The sequence below is a fragment of the Halichoeres trimaculatus genome, unplaced genomic scaffold, assembly GCF_033239565.1.
Source record: "Halichoeres trimaculatus isolate MK-OKI-2021-1 unplaced genomic scaffold, fHalTri1.1 fHalTri1_scaffold_16, whole genome shotgun sequence".
In the NCBI taxonomy this organism is placed as follows: Eukaryota; Metazoa; Chordata; class Actinopteri; order Labriformes; family Labridae; genus Halichoeres; species Halichoeres trimaculatus.
The window spans coordinates 2,929,328-2,941,734 of record NW_027437194.1 but is presented as its reverse complement, the minus strand read 5'-3'; the positions used below and the strand labels follow the sequence as shown (position 1 = coordinate 2,941,734).

Here is a 12,407-nt window from a genome sequence, read left to right as displayed (position 1 = left end):
CATTTCCTTTCCTTTTCATGATGCAAGTGTAGGAAGGAAGGATGAAAGTTTGGATCATGGGCAGATCCTTTCTTTCTCCAATCTTGGCCTTTTCATTCCTTTGGTAAAGGTTAATCTTCATCTCATCAGTCCATAAAACTTTGTCCAAGAGATTTTGAGGCTCGTCTTTGTACTTTTTGGCGAGCTACACCCTGGCCTTCCTATTGCTTTGGCTTGCATCGTCTGGTGTAGCCTCTGTAATTTTGTTCATAAATTCTTCTACGAACAGTAGATACTGATACCTTGACTCCTGCCCTCTAGAGGTTGTTGATGTTTCTGTCATCAACTGCTGTTGTTTTCCTTGGTCTATCTGTTGGACGTCTCTTCCTCAGTTCACCAGTGGTTTTATTTCTCTGGCTACTGCCAATGTTTGTCCTTAGAGGTGTCCCAGTCCGATATTGATATTGGATATCGATACTGTTGCTGACTACTGTTCTTTGTTTGAATAATATCACTTAATCAAGCCTTTTCTAACATGACAGACATACTACAAAATAAGTAATAAAAGTATGCATGTTTAATGCTGATATCATACCAGATTAATATCGGTATCGTCCAATTCTCAATCCTGCAGTATCGGTATTGTATCGGAAGTGAAAATGTACTATCGCGACATCCCTACTTGTCCTATGGGTCTGATTGATTTTTCATCTTCTCTCGGCTTCACAACTTCTTCCAGCTCTCTGGTTTTCATGCTTGTTACATCGTAAAAATCAAAATAAAATATATTGAGATTTTTTGTTTGGCAATATCGAAATCAGGACTCCATTTAAAAAAAAAAAATCTTTTTTTCATACCCAAATCCTTCATTTCAGTCTTTGTTTAAAAACTAAATTGGAAGAAAATTACCACTTTTCTCCAGCAGAGGGCGAAATGTTTCCCTCTGACTCAGGTTATGAGCATTTAATGGGAGAATTTGGTCTTCTGATATAGTGTGTTGACATTATTGTCATTGTTTAACTTTTTCCCATGGTCTGGTGCGAGAAAAACAAACTAAAAATTGCAAAAATCGCAAAAATTGTAAAAATCGTAAATATCAAAGAATCATGTTTAAAATTGAGTCTGCATCCCAAAAATCGTAATAGAATTGAATTGCGAGAATAGCATGTCGTCCTAGCCTTACTATTTATTTTTTGAATAGTTTGTGTAATAGGAAACACCTGGGCACATGTTACGATACTTTTGCTCACCTAAAAATGTAGTTTTTTTTTTTACCAATGATGCTATCTTCTAAGTTGTGTATCAGATCCAGACGTAGATACGTGGAAATAAAAGTTTAAATGCTGATTTTTTTGTCTCACATTTGTCTTTTGGTGTCAAACCCAAATGTTTCCAGTCTACAGCAAAAATCCAACATTTTTGGAGGACACTGTCAGAGCAAAAACATGTAGAAAACTGAAATCCTCTGACGTCAGATGAGAGGATGGCTTGATCATCTTCGTCTTATTTCCCAAGCTGAATGTAAAACAGGCAAAGGTCTGAAAGAGAAGCTCTTTGAGTTGCAAAAACAACAAAACCCTTTCCAACTTTTCTGCCACTCAGAGGTGAGTCTGATGTTTCCACGCGGTTCATTGTTGTGCTGCAGTGCAGCTGCGAGCGCTGCTGACACCAGATACCTCCCTCCTGCAGTGCAGCATCTGAAAAACGCCGCTCGATTGTTGTCTCAAGTTTGTTTTGGCTTTCGCTCAGTGGTTCAGCAGCCAGAGCGTAATTTATCTTTGATTTCTCTGATCTAAAGTTGCTGAGTTGCTAAGCTGATATTTATATCTGCAACATAACCAGTCTGCGCCAGCGTCATGATTCATGTGTGTGTCACGCTTTCCTCGTAACTCCTGGATTAATTCCCCTCAGTGGTTTCCCAGTGAATCCTCTCAGTCATTCGTTTCCTGTGACCGTGCGTCCTCCAGTAACTCCCCTCTGAGTCACGGTGTGAGATGAGCCCCTCTCCCTTTCCTGCGTGTCAGCGCGTCCCGGTGACTCAGTGGGGTGAAGGTCTGCGCTGAGGTCACTGAGTTGTTTGTGGAGCGGATGCAGGAAGTTTTAGTGACGAGCAAATAATCATCCAAATACAGAATAATCTCAGCTTGTATGTCATGTAACTTTTTTGTTTTATTTAAACACACCAAGTACCTTTTCTATATTTGTGTTTTTTAAGTAAGAAGTAAGTTTTTATGTTATTTATGCCTTAAGAAGTGAAGTTATTAAGACAAACGATGTGTTTCTTTAGAGGATTATACCATCAATAATCTAACACACTGTAAAACTGTGAGCTCACCCTCCTGTTCGCTCTGTAACACAAACATTTCATCTGTATTTATTTGATCCTTTACTCTGTCGGACAGCAACATGTCACTTCACTTGAACACAAAGATATTAACGACTGCCACGATTGCAACGACATCTCTCGGCTGATGAGTGAACGTTTATTTCAACACACGATTGTATTTATTAAGTCATGTTGATTCATCTCTGTCTTAAAACGCCTGTAAATCAGAAAGCTCTGTACGAAGCGGTTTGATTCCTGAGGATGACTTTTTTGACGCTGAGCTTTTGACGGACAGAGCTGTTGGACTCATGTATAAAAAGGCCTTTATTAACGAACTGTTGCCAAGTGAACTGGACGCTGGCTTTTTAAAGCAGGACGCCTGTAACAATGGACGACTGAACTTTGATTTCCTATTGTTCAGACGCTACTTTTGTACCATTCTGACACCTGATAATAAACACTTAACACTAAAGTCTGTCGAGAAATGTGTTGAATTCTCTTCTGGTGGCTTGTTTCACAGATTTGTTTGCTTTGATCCTTAAATATTGTGAAAAAATTTTAGTGTTTTTTTTTTTTTTTAACCAACAGGCTAAAAGATTGCCAAGTCATTCAAAGGTCCCATATTATGCAAAAATAACTTTATTGAGTCTTTTAGTGAAATTTGTAGGTCTTTGTCTTTCCTCCCAGCCCACAAAATGTGACATTTAATGACAAAACCTGTTCTTAGTAGAGCTTGTGAACGTAAAATCCTGACCTAACGAGCTGTTTGGATTTTGGGGATTTGCTGACGTCAGCGATTCCCTTTTTTGACCAATTTGAGCCATCACTGCTCTGTTTTTGGCTGTAAACAGCCACATAGTTCCATGCTCAAGCTTCCCATCTCAGAAGATGAAAAGACTAAGTGTCTAGAGTTCATTTATCAGGAAATGTTCCAGCTACACTCAGTAAAACTGTGCATGTGTGTGCTAGTCACTTCACGGCCGACTGCTTTTCCAACTTTGGACAGTCCAACAGAGGGCTAGCCAATAGACTGGTCCTGAATCCAGGCGCATTACCAACCATCCTCCAACAAACCTGGGACCCTGGAAATGTGAGTATTTTAAATGCTGTGTGCTGTGGAGCAGATGGAAGAGCTTTTCCTCAGTGTCCCCCCTGTCTCTGTGTTAGCTTCAGGATGCTAACTTTAGCTGCAGTTTGCCTGTTGTTTTAGCCTGTAATGTTACAGTAAACGAGCTTCTTTGTTTTCTAAACATTGTGCACTCGGAGCTCGTGGCGCCGCTCTCAGTGACGTGGAAGAGCGGGGCGGTATCAGCGGTGGCTCATTTACATATGAAGGCCACGCCCACTAAATCAGAGCGTTCTGAACAGAGGGGCTATGAGAGCCTGGAAACAATGCTGCTGTGCTTGATTTATTGGCTTTTTGGAGCAAAACATGTTACTACCATTTCATGAAGACATCAGTGATCCATATTAAACTGCAGAAAAGGAGCAGAATATGGGAACTTTAAAAAAAAAAGGAAAAGAAAGAAAGAAAAAAACTTTTTTAAAGACCACCCATGACGCCGCCCCTGGTTCACTGTGAGCAAATTTAGCTTGTGTAGTTTAACCATGAAGGATTTCTTTTTTAAACTGATGGTAAATATTTCAGTCTACAACTGTGAATCATCAAATTTTATCTGGTAAATCTTGGTCAGTTAACTATACCACCCTGATTGAGTTTTTATATTTTGCAGCAGTGGTGCAACATTTTATGTTTTTGTTTTAGTATCTTTGAAACACAATAAGCAAGTCAGAAATCTTGGCATTACTCTGGATGGAAAAATTAATTCTGAAAAAAAAAAAAAAAGCTTTATTGGCATGTTATCTATTTATTTATTTATTTGTGGTATTTTTTTAACTAGTTGCCAAAGCTAATGTACAAATAAAAAAATGAGGAAACATATCAACAAGCAAACACATATAAAGAACAAAAAAGTAATAACGCTAATCAAAAATGAATAAAAAATAAATCAAAGTATAATAAAATAACAAAAAATAAACAAACAATAATTTATATTTACATGGTCATAGATGGTTTGTATTTAGAGAGAATCTGTATTTAATGGGTGTCTGTCTCTTTAAGGGCTCCCTAATAACTGTCAAATAATCTGCGTATTTAAATTCTCTTTTTAATAAGTTATAACTTTATAATTTGTTGATTGATTGAGTTTCCAGCTCTCACTGATGGTAATATTTCTCCTTTTTTGGTCTAATTCCTTTCACTGAGAGTAGTTGATGACTTGTTGGTCTTTATTTTGAAAATCAGATCTTACTTCCGGTGTTGTGGTGTTGTCCTATCGGTTCACAGAGCGCTGCTGTTGTAGATAACAGGGCTCAGGCTCCATCAGGTGGTTGGTGAATCTAACGCTTCTCTATTTTATCCAGAGTCAGGACAAAGCCAGGCCAGTAACCGAAGCAGCCGCTGGTTGGCGCTGTCTTCACATAGACTGATGGATTCAGCGTCGCCTACGATCTCTGGCGACACCCAGTGGTCAAGATGTGGAACTACAACAACACCAGCAGTTAATGGCGGGGAAAGGCGGCGCAACGAAGGAGTTAAAGTCCAAAATCCTCTTACTGATCCAGTTCGGTTACTCTTAAACTGACTTAAAGGCGTCACATGGTCGGGCTGGGAAGTACCCGGATGATACACATCCTGTCTGACCCATGAGCAGAGCAGAGCAGAGCTGACCACTATGGATTTCATGACGGACCGAGATGTGCAAAAGGTGAGTTTGAGGCCAATGTCTAAGCTTATTTTTAATAAAAACGTACTGTAAAGTATGCAAGAATCAAAAATCCTGTAAATATCTGAACTTTAACACCTCATATTTTAATATTCACTCTATACTTCCACGTCACTTTTGCGTTTCCTCGTTTATTTGCATGAAAGATATTTCTGGACGTGCCCCTGCAGTGTGCTCACTTGCTTTAACGTAAAACGCGATGTTTTTGCATAAAATAGGCTCATTACGTAACAGGGTGCTGCCACATGCAATACGAACAGGGCTGTCTGACCAGAACTACGGTGGCCCTATAGTGCAAAACACAGAAAAGCAAAACAAAATAGACAACACAAAAGAGGATGCAAAACTAGAAAAGTAATCGAAAACAGTAAAGAGAAGCAGAAAGGTGGGTACTCTCACTCTCACAGGGGTCACTGCAAATTTTTTTTAATGTTTTTTTTTTAATGTTTTTTTTTTTTTAATAGTTCACTTTTTTAATTGGTTTTTGAACATTGGAACAAAAAAGTGACAAAACAAGCACATACATTAATGGGACTGAGGAACCAGTCCCTTAAAACTACTATGTAGTATTATAGAAAGAGGGGGAAATAATATAAAATAAATAATAAATAAGATCAATTAAAAAAAATAAAGATAAAAATAATACTAATAATACTAATATTAATATAAAAAAATAAAAATACACCACATGTCCAGGGTCTATGTTTTTCAAGTCATCTGTTACCAGTCACCACCCCATTTTATTTTATTTCTTGCATATGAATTTTCAAAAAAAACATGGCCGACGTGGGTGATTTCTGATTTGCGCTTACTTTTTTCTTTTGTTTCTGCATTTTTCGTTTTGTTTTTTGCATTTTCTTGTTGTTTTGTTGTGTTTGCTTTCTTGTTTTTAAATTTCCCTTTTTTGTTGTATTCATTTTTGTGTTTTGCACTTCAGGGCCACCATACCTACTACCACCATACAGACTAGCTCGAAGTAAACTGGTCATTTATTTGAATTTGAATTTACTAGCAGCAATAAAATAGCAAAATGTTTGCAGAATAACAGTAAAATGTATATATTTTTTAAATTATCCCCAAAAAAAAGCAAATTCTACTGGTTTAAATAGGAAAATAAAAAAGATGGCAGACTAAGAATGGCTACAGCTCTGGTTTGCTTTCGGTGAGCACTCGGCCTCAACAGATTTTAAATCTGTGTTTAGTGTGATTTCAATTGGTCATGAATTCCAGAGTTTACTGTCTTTAATGGAGAAGTCTTACTGTCCAATGTTAACCAACATTTGTACAGTTTCTATTCACTGCTATTTTTATTGTTAAGAATCTATCCTCTCAGAGTTAGGGTTACTTATTAGACTGTTTGACACGGGAAGGATCCCCGATTTCATGACTTGTAGCTTAATTTGAAATGGTCAACCTTTATCTTGCATGTTTTTGAGAAGACAGAAGTTGTTCAGACACATTCGTTCAAACTTAACCCTGTCCGTCCTCCTGGCAGTACCTGGAAGACGGTTACGTGGTTTTGGACGGGCTGCTGACCCCACAGGAGTGTGATGAACTGAGGCAGAGGATGACAGAGATAGTAGACCGGATGGACGTCCCTGAGCACTGCCGCATCACCTTCTCCACCTATCACGACGAGCAACTCAAAACACAGGTGACATAACGAGTAATACTCTTAAATAATACAGGTCTCAAACTGTGTCTGTGAGCTGATTTGAAAGATTTTTCCCATAATTCTCCTTTCACACGCTGCTCTTCATTAAAGATGCAGGTAAGGTTTCAGCGCATGTTCCAGAAAGTTCAGTTATGTAGTTCGTCTGCTTCAACCCAGGCTAATATAAAACTCTAAAGTCAACAGTCTGCGCAGTGTTGTGTGTGTATGTGTGTGTGTGTGTGTGTGTGTCATGTGACTGATTTTAACCTTCTGACCTGCAGGGAAGTGCAGACTATTTCATCACCAGTGGGGACAAGATCCGCTTTTTCTTTGAGAAAGGAGTTTTTGATGACAAAGGTGAGCGGCTCTTTCTTCCAAAAATGTCAAAGCATTCCTCAAAACCTCTTGGTCCTGCTTTTATGCTACAGAAACTTTTTATAACTTCCACTCTGTTGCACAGATTTCTAAAGAAACTCTTGAATTTTAGGGGAATTCATCGTACCAAAACAGCGCTCAGTTAATAAAGTTGGACATGGTGAGATATTTCATCACTAACTCCTTATACAAGGCACCAATGTTGGTCCAAAAGGCTAAAATCAGTGTTTTCTTTCAGCGCTGCATGCCTATGAGCCTTTGTACAAACAGGTCACACATTCACCCAAAGTCCAGGTGAGTGAAATATTCAAGAACAACGATAAAAAAAGCACAGAGTCAAATAATAACCAAGCTAACTGGAAATGTGATTCTGGTAGGGAATAGCAAAGAAGCTGGGTCTCATTAATCCCGTGATTCTGCAGAGCATGTTTATTTTTAAGGTAAAGTGTTAAAGTCTTCTCTTTAACTCGTGTTGGATTATATAATTTGAAGAGTCCAGGATTATTTTTTTCTTTCTCTTCCCTCCAGCAACCAGGCATCGGTGGAGAAGGTAAGAAATCAGATCTCATAAAGACACTTTTTCCATTAAAAGGCTTGAAATGGAAGATTTGGATTTTTCTGTTTCTTAGTGACGGCTCATCAAGACGCCACGTTTCTGCACACGGAGCCCCTGGGCAGAGTCATGGGTCTGTGGATCGCCCTGGAAGACGCCACCGTCAACAACGGCTGCCTGTGGTTCATCCCAGGATCGCACAACAGTAGGAAAACAACACACACTACTCATTATACGGAAGTTAGCACAAAGCTAAATGTTAGCTGGGTTGCTACAAGTGTCAACAAGGAACATCTGGAGTTGTTTACATCGGTCTTAACACAAAAACAATGTCAAGAGGCGAACTACACTGACTGAAATACATCAACCAAATCATAAAAAACAACTTTTATGCGTCTACACCTTTAAAGGTACAGTCTGCAGGATTTTCCTAAAAAATAAAAAGTCAACTTTTACAGAATTAATCCTGCTTAATCGGCGTTTCTGGGCCTCTATACATGTATGTCAGTATCTGTGTCTGCCTCAGCCCTCTTCTTTGCCTGGATGTTGATGTTTTGGTTGTTTCTGGGGAGCGTGGTTACCTCAGCCAATCAGATAAACAGCCAAACAGATAGGAACTTGGAGAGCAGCATGGGACGAAGAGTGACTTGAGTTAGCTTTCTGCTAATCAGGTATGTGTCAAATACCTGTGGTTAGCTTGTGCTAACATGCTAAGTCAGGTGCACGGCTCTCTAGTCTCTCCCAGGTAGAAACATGATGCTACAGGTGGTCGCTGGGCTAAGGAGTGTGTTCACATAGTCACAGTTGGAGGCTGTGGGTGTGTGCTGCTGCTGGCACTGAGCCAAGGAGGAGGCGCCCAATTTGAAAGTTGTGTTAACGAACAAGTAACGAAAATTCCTGCAGATCCTACCTTTAAGTCCAGATGCCGAATTTTGCATGTTTTTCCCTTTTCAGACCAGATGTGATGTGTAGGTTATTTCAGACGTTGTCATACGTCTTACTTGTCAAAAAGCCGGACAAAAAGAAAAAAACCTCACAAGTTTTCCACTCCCTCCTGAATTTTATTTTAAACAGTAAATACAAAAACACATTATTTTTTATCCCTCTCTTTTTTTCCCCAGGTGGTATTTCCAGGCGCATGGTGCGCACCCCTAAAGGCACCTATCCCCTGACAGATTTCATCGGCCGAGAGAAGGACTATGATGAAAAAAAGTTTATCAGCGCTCCAGTTAAAAAAGGTGGGCTAATATCTGGTTATGAGGAAAACTATTTTTAACTTTATGTAAAAGCAGTTGACATTTTTCAAGTCCATGTGCTAAAATGTGTAAGGAAACTATTTTAGAAAACAGCTTTAAATTTTTCTTATTGAGAGTGTGGAATGGCCAGGCAAGAAATAGACTCATGCATTAAAGAAAAATATCTACTCTGTAGTTTTTACACCTTATAGAGGGGGAAAAAACTAAATATCATCACTTTCACGGATGGTAAACAGCTCCCAGGTTTGTGAATAAAGCAGTGAGTGGACAGATATTAGGTGGACAGATATTTTTAGCGGAGAAATCCGGCGTGTACCCACAGAGCAAGTTGAAAACACGACTCTCACTCGATGCTAATGACTGCATTATCCGTGGACTCTTACCAGACTGTGACAGGGACGTAAACATGTGTCAATAAATCAGAAACCCTCCAAGACCAAAAAGAGCACACAGATGAGACCCGGTTCATAATAAAAGAACCAGAAAACTACGTCCAGAGCTAATTATTTACCCGCAGACGTCGCTGGTGTTCCAGTGTAAAGTGTGACCCTGTTAACTGGTGACATTCGGCTGTTATTCACTGATTCTGTCGACTGAGCGTCACCAGTTAGCATGGTCGCTATCGACTCCAAAACACCGGTTGCTCTGTGACGGTCAGAATTTGATCGACGTTTACTCAATTGTATAGTATCGTTTTTAAAAACTGTCCACAGAAAAATCGTACATTTTTATGCTGATAACAGGTGGAGTTCAGTGTTTAAAAAGACGCTAACTCGTCTGAATGAATGTAGCTAAGCGCGGCTTCTGCGGCCAAGGTGCGTGCGCATCTTTATGATGACGTAGACTGATAATCCCTCTATATGGGGCATTCTAACGAAAGTTGCTGTCCCCTGACATAAAAAAAAAAACAAAATACAAAAGCAGACAAAAATGTGATCAGTCATATATGTTTGCAAATTTCTTTTTATAAACTATTGAAACAAAAACATTTAAATGAGATAGAGAAAATCTAAAAACATAAAAAAAAATCATCTTATATTTTTAGGATAGGCCTACTTTCTATTGAGAAGAAACTGTCCCCTGCCCAGACCTCTAAAACTTAATTAGTGTAAACAACACCAAAAACATTTTTTGGGATTTTTTTTAAAAAAGTGTGGTTAAACAGATATTTGTGGTTAAGTCTAAAATGAGTTGAAAGATTTAGATCTACTGTGGGAGTAAAATTTAAATTACTTTAAATATGCTGAAAAATAATGTCCCCAGATTTTATGTCACAGCCGAAACACAACAGTTTGAATTCATTGGTTGAGTCTGGATTATAGTCACACTCCTAAATCTTTGAGAGGGGGGAACACTCTGAAGTCCTGCACCTAATGATTGCATGGTAAGTTGCTGATTGCTATCATTTTCTGAAACAAACAGCTTTTTAAATCTGAAAATTAGTGTGTTACATTAAAACATTTACATATGTTTGCTTGATTTTGGGTGAAAATCTTGGGATTTTTATCAACATATTGTGTCAAATCTTCAAAGTATGCTTAGTAGCCATGTGCTTGCTAGCATACTGTTGTTATGCAAAGAATTAGCTAAAAATGTCACAACCGAAACAGTCATGACCGAAACATCTGATAATGTTTTGGTCATGATTTTCTTACCATAGGCTAATTTTATGTTCTGTCTTGTGAAATATTAACTTTGGAAACAATTGGATAAAAATTAGAGATTTTACAAATAAATATTGCATTCTATTTTTGAAGAATTATATATAAACTTTGAAATTTGTTAAAATATTCATTTTATTGATTGAGTTGTGAAAACTGTCCTGAAAATTTTTTTAAAATGTAAATGTATAGACAACAGAATCAAAAAAATCTTAAAAAGTTGATACAATATTTTTTTTGCATAGTTTAATATATGTTTCGGTTGTGACAAATTCTGGGAGAGGTAAAACATTGCAAAACATTCTAAAAATACAAAATAAAGATTAACTGTTCTTTTACTAGATCTGTGACCTTTAGATATGGTACAATAGGTATAGGGGAAAATTTAGGGGACTAAATCACTCAAAATTTTAAGATATTGCCCGCCCCATTTTGGACACTTTCGGAAGAAATCCCCATATCAGAGCTAGGCTAACGGTTTTCTTCTGTTTCCAGTCTTTATGCTAAGCTAAACTAGCTTAACGTTTGTGATATCGAGGACAACAAAACAATACTCTATTATTAGCTTTTTTAAAATTGCGTCATAGTTTATGGCTTTATGGTGGACTGGTCTTGAATATTTCAGTCGTGTTTTATCGTTCCCTCTGGGTCCAGGTGGTGCAGTCCTGATCCACGGGGAGGTGGTGCACCGCAGTGCCGAAAACACCTCCGAAGACTCCCGCCACGTCTACACCTTCCACATCATGGAGTCCCAGGACACGCGCTGGAGCACGGACAACTGGTGAGGAAATTTCAAACCCTCTGTAATCATGCTAGTTAGCTTAGCTGGTTCAGATTTGGTTGGTTTCACAAAGTCTGTATTTTACTGCTAATTAATCCACATTAAAAATGAAATTTTAACCCAGGTTTCATGTTTCTGTCTTTGGTTTTAACAGGTTACAACCCACGGAGGAGCTCCCTTTCCCTCCTCTCTACACGAAATAATAATTTTACCATCCAAGGACACACAAAATATACTTTTACCACAAAGAGGGACCAAATATAATGTGAATTCTACCTTTACCAGTATTTTTAATGAAGAATTTAACAGGCTGGAATATTTTGTTAATTAATAAAAAAGTCATTTTTAAACAACTTTTCTCCTAACGGCTGATTTTTTGTTTCACTTTAACACAGCAGTTCCTTAAAACAATCATCAGGATGAAGTTTTCAGTCATTTATTACATTTAAATCAAGATTCAGATTTTACAGACAACAGTGAGCACTTCATTTTCAAGTATGTTCATTGTTAGGATGCGTCTTTAATAAAAAAACATATGTGCATGTTGATTATCAGGAACTTTATCAAAGCATATCAACAAAAACAAATTAAATAAAATCACAAAAGAAAAGCTTGGTAGTTGGTTTATAAATATAAAGGAGGCATAATAACTGTTAATAACTTAACATTTCATCTGATACACACCACATGCAACTTTATTTTTTAATGCATTAATGGTAAAAACAACGTACTCGTATAAGATCATGCAGCATGATTTTTAAAGCATCAGGAACTCAAAGGCTGAAAAATAAGATTCGGGTGATGAAATGTTTTAAAGCAAAAGTTAAACAGCGTGGACAACTTGCAGCAAAAAAAAGGGCTTATTGAATTATTGAAGCCCAAAGTTTGTCTCCAGACTCCTGAACTCAGCAGGGTTTAAAGGCTCAGTAATACAAGGAGGAAATGTACATGTGCTGCGAAACTTAAGAGGTCCCACAAAAAAAAAAAACAAAGTTACATGAAGCTGATTTAATTCATAAAGAAAAATATGCACGGT

At 37.9% G+C, this 12,407-nt stretch overlaps 1 protein-coding gene across 1 annotated transcript; it reads left to right on the top strand.

Moving 5' to 3' along the window:
• The first annotated feature begins 4,848 nt into the window (after positions 1-4,848).
• Positions 4,849-12,342, top strand: phyhd1 (phytanoyl-CoA dioxygenase domain containing 1). Its single transcript, XM_074690481.1, has 11 exons — positions 4,849-5,073; positions 6,587-6,745; positions 7,027-7,102; positions 7,233-7,280; positions 7,359-7,414; positions 7,498-7,560; positions 7,649-7,670; positions 7,750-7,878; positions 8,795-8,911; positions 11,245-11,371; positions 11,526-12,342. Exons 1-11 carry the CDS (start codon positions 5,041-5,043, stop codon positions 11,572-11,574), a joined length of 879 nt encoding a protein of 292 aa, XP_074546582.1. The 5' UTR covers positions 4,849-5,040; the 3' UTR covers positions 11,575-12,342.
• The last annotated feature ends 65 nt before the right edge of the window (positions 12,343-12,407 follow it).